The sequence below is a fragment of the Molothrus ater genome, chromosome 15 (genome assembly GCF_012460135.2).
Source record: "Molothrus ater isolate BHLD 08-10-18 breed brown headed cowbird chromosome 15, BPBGC_Mater_1.1, whole genome shotgun sequence".
NCBI classification, from domain to species: Eukaryota; Metazoa; Chordata; class Aves; order Passeriformes; family Icteridae; genus Molothrus; species Molothrus ater.
This window is the reverse complement of record NC_050492.2, coordinates 6,868,560-6,883,332: the sequence shown is the minus strand read 5'-3', so window position 1 is coordinate 6,883,332 and position 14,773 is coordinate 6,868,560. Positions and strand designations below refer to the sequence as shown.

At 40.6% G+C, this 14,773-nt stretch overlaps 1 protein-coding gene across 2 annotated transcripts in view; it reads left to right on the top strand.

Moving 5' to 3' along the window:
- The first annotated feature begins 1,717 nt into the window (after positions 1 to 1,717).
- GABRA1 (gamma-aminobutyric acid type A receptor subunit alpha1) overlaps positions 1,718 to 14,773 on the top strand; it is a 39,423-nt gene continuing 26,367 nt past the window's right edge. The window contains exons 1-3 of one of the 2 annotated variants that reach the window (XM_036391700.2): positions 1,718 to 2,064; positions 4,352 to 4,439; positions 8,087 to 8,199. In XM_036391700.2, coding sequence (XP_036247593.1) covers positions 4,366 to 4,439; positions 8,087 to 8,199 — 187 coding nt within the window. In that variant the 5' untranslated portion in view covers positions 1,718 to 2,064; positions 4,352 to 4,365. Of the gene's footprint in view, positions 2,238 to 4,351; positions 4,440 to 8,086; positions 8,200 to 14,773 lie in introns of both variants that reach the window. The other variant, XM_036391699.2, reaches the window with a different exon arrangement.

Genomic DNA, 14,773 nt, shown 5'->3' with positions numbered 1-14,773 from the left:
CCAAAGTCCATTGCAGGCTTTTAAAATGACCTGTGGCTGTTCAGTGCTGATCATAATGACTGGCTAACTTGCTGCACCAGGGGACTTTGATAAACAAAATTTCAGTTTTCCTTGTGCTTAGGGAAATCATTGCAGTGTTTGGACTGTTATATCAGGCACTTATCCAAAATGACTGCCACCTTAGAAATTATTGCCAGCCTTAGCTATGAATGTCATTGGTTTCTTGGGTCAAATCAAAACCTTCTTTTGCTGTTACAACAGATAATGCATTTCATGAGGATGCACAGAATGTGAAATATTTAATTTAAAAATCTGGATAAAGCTTGCTTAACTGTAATATAAGATATCAGTTAGGTTATCTCTGACAAGATATATGGATCTTGATCTTCCTTGGAGCAGCATCATAGGAAGGAAGAGAAACTGAATCAGTGATGGCGTTGAAAGGAGAAGAGGGAAAGCAGATGTTATTTCAAATCCAGTAGGTGCATATGATTTAAGGAAATTTTTTTTCACCCCTCACATGCTGGTAGTGCTTTATAAGGAAGAGCTACTGTTGACGAAGGACTTCATTTTATCTTTACCAGAGCAAGGACAGCTGACCACGCCGTGCTCGTGGCAGCAGGGTCTGATAGCTCTGCAGAAGGCTTGGCGCTGGTGAGAGGCGCCTCGAGCTCAAGGCGCGGCAGCCTGCGCTGGGCAGGTGAGCGCTGCCCGCGTTCCCCGCACACCGGCACCTCCCCGGACCTGATGCATCAACTTTCTCCTTGTTCTCCGCACAAGTGCCGGCGCCCGCCGGGCTCGCCCAGCTCGCTCCCATCTCAGGGAGGATGTGTGCAGGGGGGTTAAAGTGATGCTCGTGTGGGGCAGGACTGTGTCCGTCTGTCCCGCGGCTGGGGCAGGGCAGGGCAGGCAGGGCAGGGCAGGCAGGGCAAGGCAGGGTAGGGCAGGGCAAGGCAGGGTAGGGCAAGGCAGGGCAGGGTAGGGCAAGCAGGGCAGGGCAAGGCAGGGCAGGGTAAGGCAGAGCGGGTAGGGCAGGCAGGGCAGGGCAGAGCAGGCACCGCGCTCTCGGCGGGGCGCCCGCAGCTCCCCGGCCGCCAGACCGAGCCGGGCGCTCCGCGGGCTCCGCCGGGAATGTCCCGGCTCCGGTGCCCGGCAGGGCCCCGAGGGACAGCGGGACAGCGGGCAGGGGCTGGCAGCCCCCGAGCACAGCGCTCGGCAGAGCCCCGGGACCGCGCCGGGCAGACGCGGCACCTGCCCGCTAAAGGCGAGTGGAAGTAGGGGAGAGGCGCCTGCTCCTGCTGCCGATCTCCTACGGGGCTCGCCCAAAATGTGTGTTACCTGCGTTTAATTAGTATTGCACAGCATCTCTGTGCCCGTCTGCCTAGAGCCGTGGTCTGCCGCCTGGTCCCTATAGGTACACACAGTCTATAGGCACACGCGCGTAGTGCTGCATCCTCTACACCCCTGGCCAGCCTTCATTCATATTTATGCCGCGACTAAATATTCGATCAAAGGTTGAACGCTAACGCAGATCGGTTATATTTTTAATGTACGACCCTTAAAATAGACTGTTTTGTAAACTGCGAGTGCCTAAAGATGCTCGGCGCAGCCTCCCCCGGCCGCTCAGCCTCCCCCCCAGTAATAATAATGCTGCAGATTGTAGAAGGATTTGAGTCTGCAGCCAGAGAGAAAGGGATTAGGGCGAGAGCACTGGAAGTTAAATTGTGCTGCATATAAAAAATGGGCGGATTGGTCTCTAGATGAGAGCTTGGTACCACCTTCCTTTCTAAAATAAAATCTCTCTGGCATGAAGTCACAGCCTATTTCACATCCGGTTTACCCTGGGACGTATTACTACTGTCTTGGTAAAGAGAAAGCTTTTGTTGTATAGCGGCGGTCGGAATATTGGGAAGAGAAATTCGGGTGCTGAGCCCGGAGGAGCGGAGCAGCGGCGGCGATGGCCGAGGCGGAGTGAGCGGCGGAGCCGGAGCCGCGCAGCCTCCGCGCCGGCGGGCGGGCACCCGGCAGGGCAGCGGCGCCGCGGACCCGCGCCCGAGGGCTCCGGTAAGGGCGGCTGCTGGCTCGCACCCCCGGGCACACGCGGGCACCCCCGGACACAGGCGGGCACACGCGGACACACGGACGCACACGGACACACGCCCGCGGCGCTCCGGGCGCTCCCGGCTGCGGGCACCGCGTCCAGGCGCGCGGGCGGCTCCTCTGCTCTCCGTCCGCAGGTACCGCCGGATCGGGGTGGTTTTTTTTTTTTTTTTCTCTCTATCCCTCCAGCTTGAAAATCCGCAGCGATCGATGGGCTTTGTCAATTCTCTTATTTATTTATTTTTTAGCGCGGACTGATTTCCGCCGGTCCCTCGCAGAAGGGGTTTGGGTTTGGGTTTTTCCCTCCCGCGGGCGCGGTGGGAGGGGTGGATGCTCCGGGCCGGGGGATGCAAAGTTGAAATGCCGGGAGGAAAACAAGTCTCGATTTAAGCCTCCGAGAGGAGCAAATCTCTCGCAGTGAGTCAAAATGCATCAAAATGCCCCCCTTTTACCCCCGATTTTGTTTTCAGTCGTGCCCCCCCCCCTTTTTTTTATTTTTTTTTTCCAGTTGGCGCTGCTGAAACGCTCCCAAAGCGTGGCTCTTGCTCCCATTTTGAATGGGAGAGCCGGCGCTGGTTTCTCAGGCGGTGCGGGCAGGGGAGGCCGGGGGCTGCTGGGCTTTAACGCTCAGTCAAAGCCTTAATTAACATTTGCTTTTTCCAGCTGCAAGAAACTTTCCTTCTTCGGGATTTATTGTGCCTGGATGGGTTTATCGAAGCAGGGGGTGGTGTTGGGAGAAGGGGAGCGAGCGTGAAGCTCAACAGATCAAAATAGTTCAGAATAATTCACTTTCCCTTCTTCATCTCGAGGAGCCTTTTGCAAAGGCAGAAGTTGGCAGGACCGGGGGAAGGTGATTTTTGAAGCCACAGATGTTGTCTTTCCCTTTGTAAAAGGGCTGATTCCAGGGCAAGTTAGGATGCAGTGTCGTCCCTGAAGATCTTTATCCACACTTTCCTGCCACAGCCAGCTCGTTCCTATTCAGTCAGATTAGCTCAGCCCCATCCAATGCATATCTGCCGATCATTTGGCTATAAACGCATTAATTATAGCTCATTGCTTACATACCACTTTGAAACGGTATTTTATTGATTTAAATTGTCCCTGAGAGTGTGCAGTGAATTGGGGGAGCTTTATTTAAAGCTACAACAACATTTCTATGAACAGTGCTTCATTTTCTCAGGCACGTAAAAACCCTTCCAATTCACTGCTGGGGGAAAACAGAGGATTTGTATTTGTTAACCTTATTTATGTAATGAATCCTAAAAAGGGACTGTATTCCAGCACACTTTGAATTGATATGTAAAGGGACCTGCAACATCTCCTGGGCAGTTAGCTGAATCTGCAGCACTGATGCCACAAATATCAGCTAACTTTTTATTTTATAGTTTATTAGAAAGCAGAAGTAACTTTGTGAGTTTGTTACGTCTTACTCAAAGGTAAACTGAGAGTAACTCAGTGAAGTCTGGAGAGAGTACAGGAGATGTTTAGAGAGGAGGAGAAGGCTGCTAATGCAGAAACATTTCCCAGCAGCGTTCAGAGACTGGTAGAGATTCAGGAGAGAGTTAGTGTGTAGGTTGTCAGCACATGGTTTCGTTATGAATTGTGTCCTTTAGCCCTAAAGTGTGCCTATGTAGCAGCAAATCATAGAGTTAGAATCTGCTCATTTTAGTCTTTTTCTGATGCTGTATTTCAGGGAAGAGGAGGATTGTTGTATCTCTAGAAGAAAGTTGCTCCCATCACATCAAAGCAGAGCAGTGGTTGTGAGGAAAGCACCACTCTCCTCAGTCACACAACCACACTCTGACACCTTCCCAGAGGTTTGGAAGGGTTCAGGCTGGTTCAAGTCAAACAAAAAAGACAATTACACTTGGTTATCTGGAAATGCAATGGAGGTGCCTTGACACATTTTCAACTCAGGGGAGAAACTGAGTAAGAATTGCCACAGAGTTTGGGGACAGCAGCTTTTACTTGTAATTGTTTTTGTTAAAGTTCAAGAGTAATGCATAAAGAATACACCCTTACCACAAAATAAATAATACCACACCCCATCCTCGGTCTGTGGGTCTAAAAGTAAAAGGTAACCAGGAGAGCAGCCAAGGCCATGCTGCACCCTTATTCAGAATGGCATCAGCTCTGCTCTTGTGAGGTCATTGCCTGACATCAAATTATTCTGCAGAAGTTTCCAATGTCAGATTTTTTTACCTAATACCTGCTTTAATGTGGGGGATGTTAATGGTTATTTTCCTTCTAGTTCCAGAGTCCACCATGAAGAGATTCCTGGTGCTTTGTGACTGCCTCTGGGCCTGGAGCCTCCTCCTGAATGCACTGACTGAGAGAAGGTGGGGAGATATTTTCTAACGCACCAACATCTTTCAGGAGCCTTTAATTTAATGTAGCAGCATAAGACAAATACTGCATGGGCTGCAGTACCACTGAGTGTATTGAGGGAAGTTAATCCCCGCTCAAGTCCCACATAAGTGGGACTAATCTAAGTGAAGTTCAAAAGAAAACTACAATTTGTTTGCATAAAACTTTTTTGTTCAATATGGTGAAGAGAATAAGCAAAAGCTTTCTGAAAACAAATTGAAACTAATCTACCTCTTAAACACCTGTGCAATCTTTTTCTATTCTTATATAAAGACTACTCAGAAATACAAGTTTCTTCAGAGGGGAAAAAAGTATAATAAAGGGTTATTTTTAATCTAATTTAAGTGCTTTCAGTAACTATTGTGCCTGCAAGCAGAGGCATAATTTAACTTTGTCAGTCAGGACTGTGTGCTAACTTAGTAGTTGTATTGGAAATCTGAAGTAGATCTTCTGCTGAAGGGGGACTGCTTGCGTGGAGAAGAGTTTGTAAGCTCAAAGCCCAAAGTTATGCTTGACAGACCATTCTGCACTGAGTATTTGTGAAATATTTGGTGAAATCATAATCTAAAAATAATGTTAGTATTAAGAAAAATCTGTAACCATACAACACCTCATCAAACAACTATTAGCAGAGACTATAAAGCAGTTTGGAATATGCTTGAAGTGCTGCCTGCAATTCAAAATTCAGTGAAGACATTTAAGAAGACTCTCAGATGTATTTTTGTATTATAAAAAACATTAATGTGCTTGTCAATGATGTTACCTAATGACCAGAAAGCAGTAGAATATTTCTATTGTCAATAGTGATCTCTAAAAGATGTATTTGTGCCTTGATCTCCACAGTGTCTTCTTATGCATTTACAGTTCTAGAGGAACTTCTTTTCTAACTGCCTTGAATATTTTACATTTGTGTGGAGTGGTAATGGATAAAGATTCATCTCCACAAGCATTTCCTTTAAAAAAAAAAAGAGAGAGGGTGATTCATATAACAGCTGCTGTATCAAATACTCTTTAAGGAAAAAAACCTTTTATTTTTATAATTTATTAAGATTTGAAGTATTCCTGTAGTGCTTCATCTGACCTAACTAGAGAATTTTGTGAAAACACATTTATTCTATAGATATTTGCACATATAGCTGTGTACATATATTTATTGTAGCTGCAATGGGTGCATGTGCATTGTTAATGTGAGAATTAAAACACATTGGACCAGAGTTTAGAAATCCAATGGTGTGTCAGGAATATAATGACCTGTAGATGGAGTCCGTGCACAGTTTTTTATGAGACTGGGGTTTAATGTGAAAACACAATTGCATGCAGTAATTTTTTCTTCAAAATGTACACACCTCACATGAAGTAGATCTGGGTTTAAAGCCCTTTTGTCATTGTCAGTTGCCTTGCTTTCCCTCTGGAGTGCTGTTCGTGCTTTATGATAAAAAACAGCTGATAAATTAAATAAGGTGTCTTTTTTACAGAAAGACAGTCTTCCCATGCCACGCTTATAATAAAAAAGCCCTGCAATAGGACTATTTTAATATGTGTGTTTTGAATGAAAAATCCCAATCCCTCTGGAGTTACAGTCTACTCCAAATGTGCAGAAATGTTCAGAATCTTCCTGTTGTGCCCATGTCAGTCAAACCTCACGGTGCTTTTTACCTTGGCTAAGATGGTGGGAAGAGCAGGTGAGGGCACTGACAAATGGGACTTGCGCATGGGAGTGAGGCACAACTGCACTGCCTCCAGCCCATCTTCCTGCTGCTCCTCACAAACATACTCATTTATTTACCATTAACATTTCTGAAGTGGTTTTGTATCCTTTTTCCACCTCAATACTGATGACCTTCTGCTATCCTTGAGATATGTATGAAGAGCAGCTTTTTTCCTGACAATGAGTGTTAATTTAAAATTTCATCCACTAAAGGTCATGTGTTGAAATTCTGGGGAAGGTGTATGAGGAAAGATCCTTTAAAAGATAAAATGCTTGCTATAGAGACAGCAGGAGAACTTGTTATTTGGTAAGATAGAGGGAGCATAAAAAAATATTGTCTGTGACTTAAAATTCAATTGTAGGCATGATCAATAAATATAAATCAACCTACTTTTTATTAAATGAAGTTGTATGATATTGTTAGAGGAAATTAATACTATTTTTTAAAAACTGTTAGGTATTTTGCCTTTTCAATAGAAATAACGATTTCTATGCATTAAAACATACCACCCTATGGAAATAAACCAAAAATTATTCAAACTTCGGTGGATGTCAGTCCTGAAACTGATCTAAATTTGTAGTGTTAAATACTCAAACCTGTTCTGCAAAATTAACCTGGAAGCACTTCCAGGTACCTATGTACAGGGTATCCTTCCTCCTTCCCTCTCTATTTGATCCGAGTGGAACACAAGTGTGGGATACACAAAGGATGTCAGACTGATGCAGCTCACAGAAAAAACGTTTCAGAGGTATTTTAACAGAACCTGATCATTTTGTGTACCATATTCCTCCTGAGAGGGTCTTTGGTGGTTAGAGCAGCAAGGGCTGGCAGGGCACCAAGAATCACATACCCCAAACAGAAAACAGGCTGACCAGTGGAAGAGTCACTTTTGTCACTAGACCTGATCCTAAAGGAAGTGTTTGGTGCTGCACTGTTTCTCCAGTTCAGCAGTAATGTGTGCAATAAAATGATGTTTTGAAAAGCAGCACTTTTGCTTTTATCCCTGATGACTCCACGTGTTTGTAATGGAAGTCTTCTCAGCAATGAATGAAAAACCACTGCTGGGTTAGGATTTAAGACAAGTGTAATCTATGATTAAGGGAATCATCTGTGACAGGGTATTAGGTAAAGGTCTCAGATTTAAGAAAAAGGTTGATTCTGGTGTCATCTACAGCAGACAGAAACCATTAAGCCTAAGGATTTCATTCTGATTTGTATTGATGGAAGTAAGATTTTGGTAGCTGACTTCAAAGAGCTTTAATTTTATCCTTCTTCAAGTAAAATTTCAGGACCTTTGACTGAGTTAGAGATATACATAGGGATCTATCAGGGAAGCTTTATAGACACAAGAGATTTTCATAACAGCAGATGGTTTTGTTACGTATTTGAAAGGCAAAGATGGAGATATTCCTCCAAATCTAACTGCTACAGGAAAATGAGAAATAAAAGCAAAATTACATCTACTTCTGTATTTAAAAAGAAGATATCTCTATTTCTGTCAGTATTTTTCAGTGTTCTTAATTACTTTATCTTTCTTTGTATGCAAGCCGTATAGAGCTATTATGAATTAAACACACTACTCTTGGCTGACAAATGAGCATTTTCCTGAGGAAAACACATATTAGCACATTATAAACATTAAGGAATAATGAGAGAAACATTAAGGAACTGGCATTCTTTTTGTTCACCATTTATGTAGGGGCACTGATTTTTTATCATTTTAAAATCTTACAATTGGAGGAGAAAATAGAAACATGCAAGAACTCTACAAAGCACTCCAACCTGGTTATACAGAGGAGGTTATGAGACCATAAACCTGTATGAGCGAGATTAAATGGATTTTGGAATTACTGTTTCCTAAGGTTATTGGTGGATTACTGTTTTTCAGTGTTAACTGTTGTGTATTTCAGCTATGGACAAACCTCATCACAAGATGAACTTAAAGACAACACCACAGTGTTCACCAGAATATTGGATCGTCTCCTGGATGGCTACGACAACCGCTTGAGACCAGGACTGGGAGGTGTGTTGTATTATGATTTTCAATGTTACATGATAGATAAAAATTCAGTTAAAATATTATCATTTTTTCCCTGCTATACTTGTTTTAATTCTGTTTATATATACACATAAAGTAATGCTGATATATAGCTTTTTTCCCCCAAAAGCCATGCCTTCCCTGTCTTTTGCGTACTTGGTTTTCTCACACATATACCCAAAAGAAGAAGAAATGGTTCACAATTCAAGAACACCTCTGAATGGGTAATAAAACTTTGAATGTATAAAGAATAGAAGATAAAAAATACAACCTGTGACCTGACAAATGACAAGTTGATGAATGAGGCCTAAATAGGCCTCATATATCTATGACTATTTTCATGAGGATTTGTTTTTTTTTAAAAGTGAAAGTATCAATCTATCCTAGTAGATTGTCTCAGAGAAGTTTTTAAGATTTTTTTTCCCTACTTAGATATGTAAGGATTTCTTTCTGTAACATTTTTTCTTCACAGTTTGATAAAAATGTCTTTCTTCTTCTGCTCTTGGTGCTGAATCCAGAGAAAGGCATAAAACCACACAGCAATTATGTCTTTATAAAAGCATTGCTACAAAACCTGGTCTTCATCAGCATCTCTGTGTTCACTCTTTGATTTGTTCTACTGTGACATGGTCCCAAAATTGGGTCTTAAAAGCTTACTGTTCGCAAACATGGAAATTCTAAATGGACAAGCACAAATCTATTATTTCCAGCGCATGGAAACGTTGGCTTTACTTCTTTCAGACAGCCTTTTTCTGTTTTCCTTTTGGACTCTTCTGATAAAATAAAACAGAGCAACCCACCCCACAAAATATAGTTCAGAGTGTTTTCCTGTACTCACTCTCAGAGGAAGTGCAATATAAGGGGGTATCACATTAGGAATTCTTCTATCATCTCCTGTGGATGAAATGGAAGGTAATTAAGTGTAAGGTTATTCTGTGGTTTGAGGCTACCATCCTGCAACTGTTCTTGAATTGTGAGCCAGGCTCTTCAATAAACTGACTTCACTGATTTTGAGGAATGGCTAAAGATAAAATTCTGATTAAAAAGTATTAATTACCACATTTAAAAATGTCCTGGTGTATAAATCTTTTTCTGCCATTTCAGGTAATAGACAACAAAATAAGAGCAATTTTTTACTTTTATCTGCCCGTATTATTGCCTGCTTTCTTGTGAACCCTTGACCTAGGGTAGACAAATGTTCCTTTATTCTTTGTTTAATGGAACTGTAGAGTTCAGTCAGCTACTCTATCACAGTAAATAAAGCACAGAAGACAATAAATAAATGAGACTGTAAACTGAGTCTGGTACATGTCTACAAGAAAAATCTGAGCATATGATGATTTCTTATATGAGTTTTATTGCTACTATGATGTTTTTAACAGATACTAGAACGGAAAACAAAGGGAGATGCAGGGAAAGGATTTTCTCTCACTCTGGATTGCAATTTAGAGAACTAAGCATATCAGTATCAGCTCCTATGTCTGTGTCTTCATAGAGATGTTTCTGAATACAGACTTCAAAGGTCTACTCATGAAAGAATCATCTGGTCCAGTTAAAACTTACTCCTGACAGAAAGGAAATTAACCTCTTCACAAAGTTAAATGGCAATGTCCATGGCTTTTGAAAGCAACAATGAGTGATGGGAAATATGGGATGGAGGGAAGGAGGGATTGGAGTAGTTTCTCTAATTAAGTGTTAGAGAAATTTAAATAATCTTTGCATCCTTCCTTTTTGGAATTGTGTTGCCAGTTTCTGCCTGTAAACAAGAACCTTGAATTAACAATTTTCCTTCTGCACAGTATACCATATTTTCATGGTGTCAGATCAGCAAATTTCTCTCTTATGTTTGTCAGCTTTGAACACTAGAAATAAGAGTACCATGGCTTTAAAAAAACTCCAACATCTGATTAAATTGTGAGCAGTAAATTGATGTTTGAAATCAAGTATAGTAAGAAGCAGATAAACTCTTTCAACTATTGAGTAAGGCATTATTGAAAAGATATAAATTATAGATTTCAAAAACTAGGGACAAATACCTAGTTTTATAGGCATAACCTGATGTTTTCAGTCCTGGTAGCAACTTATAATAAAGGGTGTGCTCAGGAATTTGGAAATTCACATCTTCAAAATCTCCTTTCTAAGGTATCTAAATCTGAGTGAAGAACCTCAGGATGACTCAATTTTGACAGCTAAGTTAGATTCTCGGTATAATGGGAAAATGTATTCTTGAAATGTTCCATGCATAAAAATATTCAGTGACAAATCTAAATCAATATATAAAATATAGCATGGGTTTTGGCGTTGGAAGTTCAGTAGCCTTCCATCTTAGCATGATTTGATACTGGAAATTTTAAAATGCATGGACAAGCAGTGGTTTCGTTTTTCTTCCCAACATCAGTGATGGCTTCCTGTTAAATATTTTGATCAGAACACAATTTTATCCACTCTGAAGCAAAAGTCAAGAAATCTACCGATGTAACAATATTTTTAGATATGTATTATATCTAAAAATATATAATTATTTCTATAATTTTATAAAAATTACTAGCTCTAAAACGGATTCCTTCAGTTTTAGCTGTGATGTAGCTATTGGAGAATTTAAGAGGCCAGAGAACCTCATTATATCTTATGTTGATAAATTTCATGCTGTTAGGCACAGCGTACATCTGTGTATCACTGAGGGCACTATAGCATTTTTCCAATCATCCAACACTGTCTATTCCATTCTTTCTATGCCTTCTGAGAAGCAGAAGCTGAAGTAAAACAATGCCTGGTGCAGTCTCTTACAGAAAAGGGCACATTGGGGAAAACTCTGGTTATCCCAGTACAACCTCTCCTCCTGTAGTGCAGGTTTTCAAATCTGTACACCCACAGAAACAGAAAATAAACCAATTTCTCTTTCTTGCCTATGGAATAAAAGGTAGATGATAGTTCCTTCAGTAAGGTTATTTGGTTTTCCTTCCTTGCCATTATGTATGAAGAATTCAGTGATGAAAAGCTATCTCTAGTTACTGGAAAATTGTAATGAATTGTGAAAGGGATTTGATCTTCATCTTGGTTCTACTTATTTAGAGGAGTAAATGAATCCTTTTTGAAATAAACACGATGATGTTTTTCAATCGCAAGTTTGCAAACATCCTGTGAGTGTGGTGAACAGTTTCACTGTTTGGTAGAAGTGCTCTGGTGCAGCCAATGAGGCACCGTGAAGCCAAGAACAACCATCTGGAGAAATCTCATGGCAAAGATTCATTGTAGAGCTGTTCTATGTACTCATGGGAAAGCCAGGCTAAGAGGTGGAGCATTAAGATAGGAAAGATTTAGAGGTGTTGAGTTTTGAATCACTCTTTGAGCATGCTCAGAATAAGTACCAGATTACAAATAACTCTGCCCTGCCTTTTTCTGCATCTTGAGGTATTACTTCAAAAGGAAAACTAAAAGTCATATATGGTCCATAAAGAGTATGGGAATGGAAGTTACCATCATATAACCCAAGGAAGCCATATCTGAAGCTAAATGAGAACCTCTGAGCAGTTTGCCATTGAACAAGGGGGAAAGAAAGAATTATTTCTCATTAACCAGAATATTATACAGTGGAGCTGGTGACCCACAGGGGAAAATTATAGTGATTGAATGTGCTTGTTATTCAAAAAATGGCATCATTGATAAAATTAATCTGATTATTTTTTAAAAGAGCATGCAACATCATGTTATGCATTAGCACATTTGCACTTCTTATCAATAATTATTGATATAAATTATGTTATTTACTTGTTTTGCCTCCTTCACATGTGGGCTTAGTCACTTAGGCAGACACTGCTAGGAAATAGCATCTGTTGTACCCATCCATAAACATGAACAAATAGTTACATTTAGTTATTTATGCATGGAAAATAGAACTTCCAAAATGAATGTAAAAATGTTGTGAATGATACTAGAGGACACCTATTGACTCTATGAGAGGATCATCATTTAGAAAAAGCAAGGAGGTGGATTTGCAGAGAGTAACATATTGAAGCTGAAAAGAGGAAATCATGTCAGACATTAGGGGGAAAAAACAGAGGGAAGTCACTGAGGTAATGGCATAATTTTCTGTGGAAACTGCCTGGTTTGTAGAACTAGAGGTGATAAAAAATGGTCTAAATAATAAAGATGCTGATCTCTATTCAAATATACAGTCCTGAAAAAACCAAAGGATCAAACAGAAATAAGAAGCACAATTCACTTCAGTGTCTAGTGATCTCTCCTTGTAGTGCACTCTGTCTAGAGTGGGAGTTAAAAAAATTGAAGAGCAATAAAAAAGGGTGGAAAAAATAAGTTCTTCTACCATGTTTGAAATGCCACAGGGAGACAGGGAAGACTTGCTTAGGGCAGGTTGTATTTGATGATGAGGTTCATTTACATGAAATCAGGGGCAGCTACGGATTTTCTAAGACTGTTACGATTTTCATCTCATCTCCCTAAAACTAAAGGATCCACATGCTCTGAGACCTTTTAAATCAGAATAAAGGTAAATGTGGCTTATACCTTTGGAAGGGATTTTGTAGTAGAAAGGTTAATACAGAACAAACAACAATGAGTTTGATTTGAGAGACCAGAATATTCCTGAATTAGATTTGGTTTTACTGTTGGGTTGAATGCTCGGTAGATCATCCCAAGTAGATTATCAACTTGAATATTGGACAGAATTATACTTATTTTATGCTGTCAGTAAAAGATATTTGTTGATGTCTCCTGTGTGATGTTTATCAAGATTGAGTGGGGCTGTCCTTAAGTGGAATGTCAGTCAATCTCAGGCAATTCATTACTTCCACAGAGTGGAAGGGATGGGAAATGAACCTCATGGTATTATGTGAATTAGATTTTAAGTTTCAGTGGTATGAGAACATTATATATAAACATAAATTTCCTCTTGGCTATTGAAGTCCCAATGGAAATTGTTGGATTTTTACATATCTGAGCTAATATAAAGTTTAGGGAAAATAAGGGATTTGTTTGTATGCATAATAAAAAGTTAAACTTAAATGATTCTACTCTAAATGAAAAGACCTCACCCCTACACATTATTCTACATATTATACACATAAGTAAAGGAGGACCAGATGCTACACTTGACTTTGTAAAATTGAGGGGGCTGATTTCTGTCTTTTTTTCCACTCTGTAGGCACCAGATTAATGCAAAGACAATTGTAAAAAGCCTTAGAAAACCCTAGGAAAATAGATTTAATACATGAGTGGGGAGGTAGGTAGGATGTGAGCAGCTTTGAGCTGTTAATTGGCATGTGCAGGTCCCAGTAACCTCAGCACAGACTGCAGTGGCTGATCACAGGACAGCTCACTCTTCTCCCTTTTGGTCTACTCTTACCAATGCAGCAGCACAAAATTCCTAGGAGTGCATTTGTTGTTGTTCTTCAATTAAAATACCTCACGGGACATAGCTGGGCTGATTAGCCTAAGTGTACAGGTATCACAATTCCTTTCATTCAAAGCCAGAGGAAATGTCTCCTCCATATAAATAATTATAGCACAGACAGACATGAGACATACAGGAAGAACAAGTGCATTACCAAAAAATGGAATTAACTTCAACCACCAACATGTGCAATTCAAATAAACCTTGTGCTCAAATACTGGCAGATCAGAAAGGGAAATATTTCATGTATGGTCTCTCCTGATAAATAGGCTTATTTCCTACTGTTAAAATAAAACTGTATTTCTTATTTTGTTCTCTGTTTATAATCCAGTCACAATTCTAGCAATAATGAGATCCCTGGGAGTTTAAATCAAAATATTTATTGTTACTAATTTTGAGTTTACGCTAGTCTAGCATGGTTAGCAAAACACATTATTTTTTAACAGTAAAATTACAGCAGTTGAGGTTGACTGATGCTTTCATAGCTGTACCTGGATCAATTGCCCACAGCTGTGTTCCACAGTGTCTGGGTGTGGTGCTCAGCTGCTTTTTTGCTGCTCAGTAACTGCTTGGACCCTGTGATTGCCTTACAGTCAAACCAGTGAGTCACTATTAATTTCCTTAGGGCTTTTGACTGCAATTGTTACATGTTCTACAGATATCCCTGCGTTACTTACTCCTGGTTCATGAGACAGATGTCATAGTCAAGAGACAGTTATGCATCTTTAGAGCTGCTGGATTTCCCTTCAGCAATCCCAGCAGCTCCTGACCTGAGCCTGGTTTGGGCAATAAGACTTTTCTCCAGTTCTCAGGAATATTGTGAAGGTTTTGAATCCAGCTCAGGATTCGTGGCTCCTGAAAAAAACATTCTGAGCATTTGCAGCACAATTTGAACCTTCCCATGGTAATCAAGATGCAAATTGAACATGGGTAACCTTGATTCTAAATATATATATAGCTCAACTGTATTAGTAAACACGTGTCCTTTGCAGGAGTGACTCAGAACTTCTGAAGCACTTAACTAAGCACAGTTGAATCATCTAATTAGTGAAACAGTAAACAAAAATTTCAAAACTTCCATATGGCTTTGGAGCTAGTAATCTCTTTCTGTGCTTTGATACACCCTTTTTCATTGGTCTTGAAAGTGAG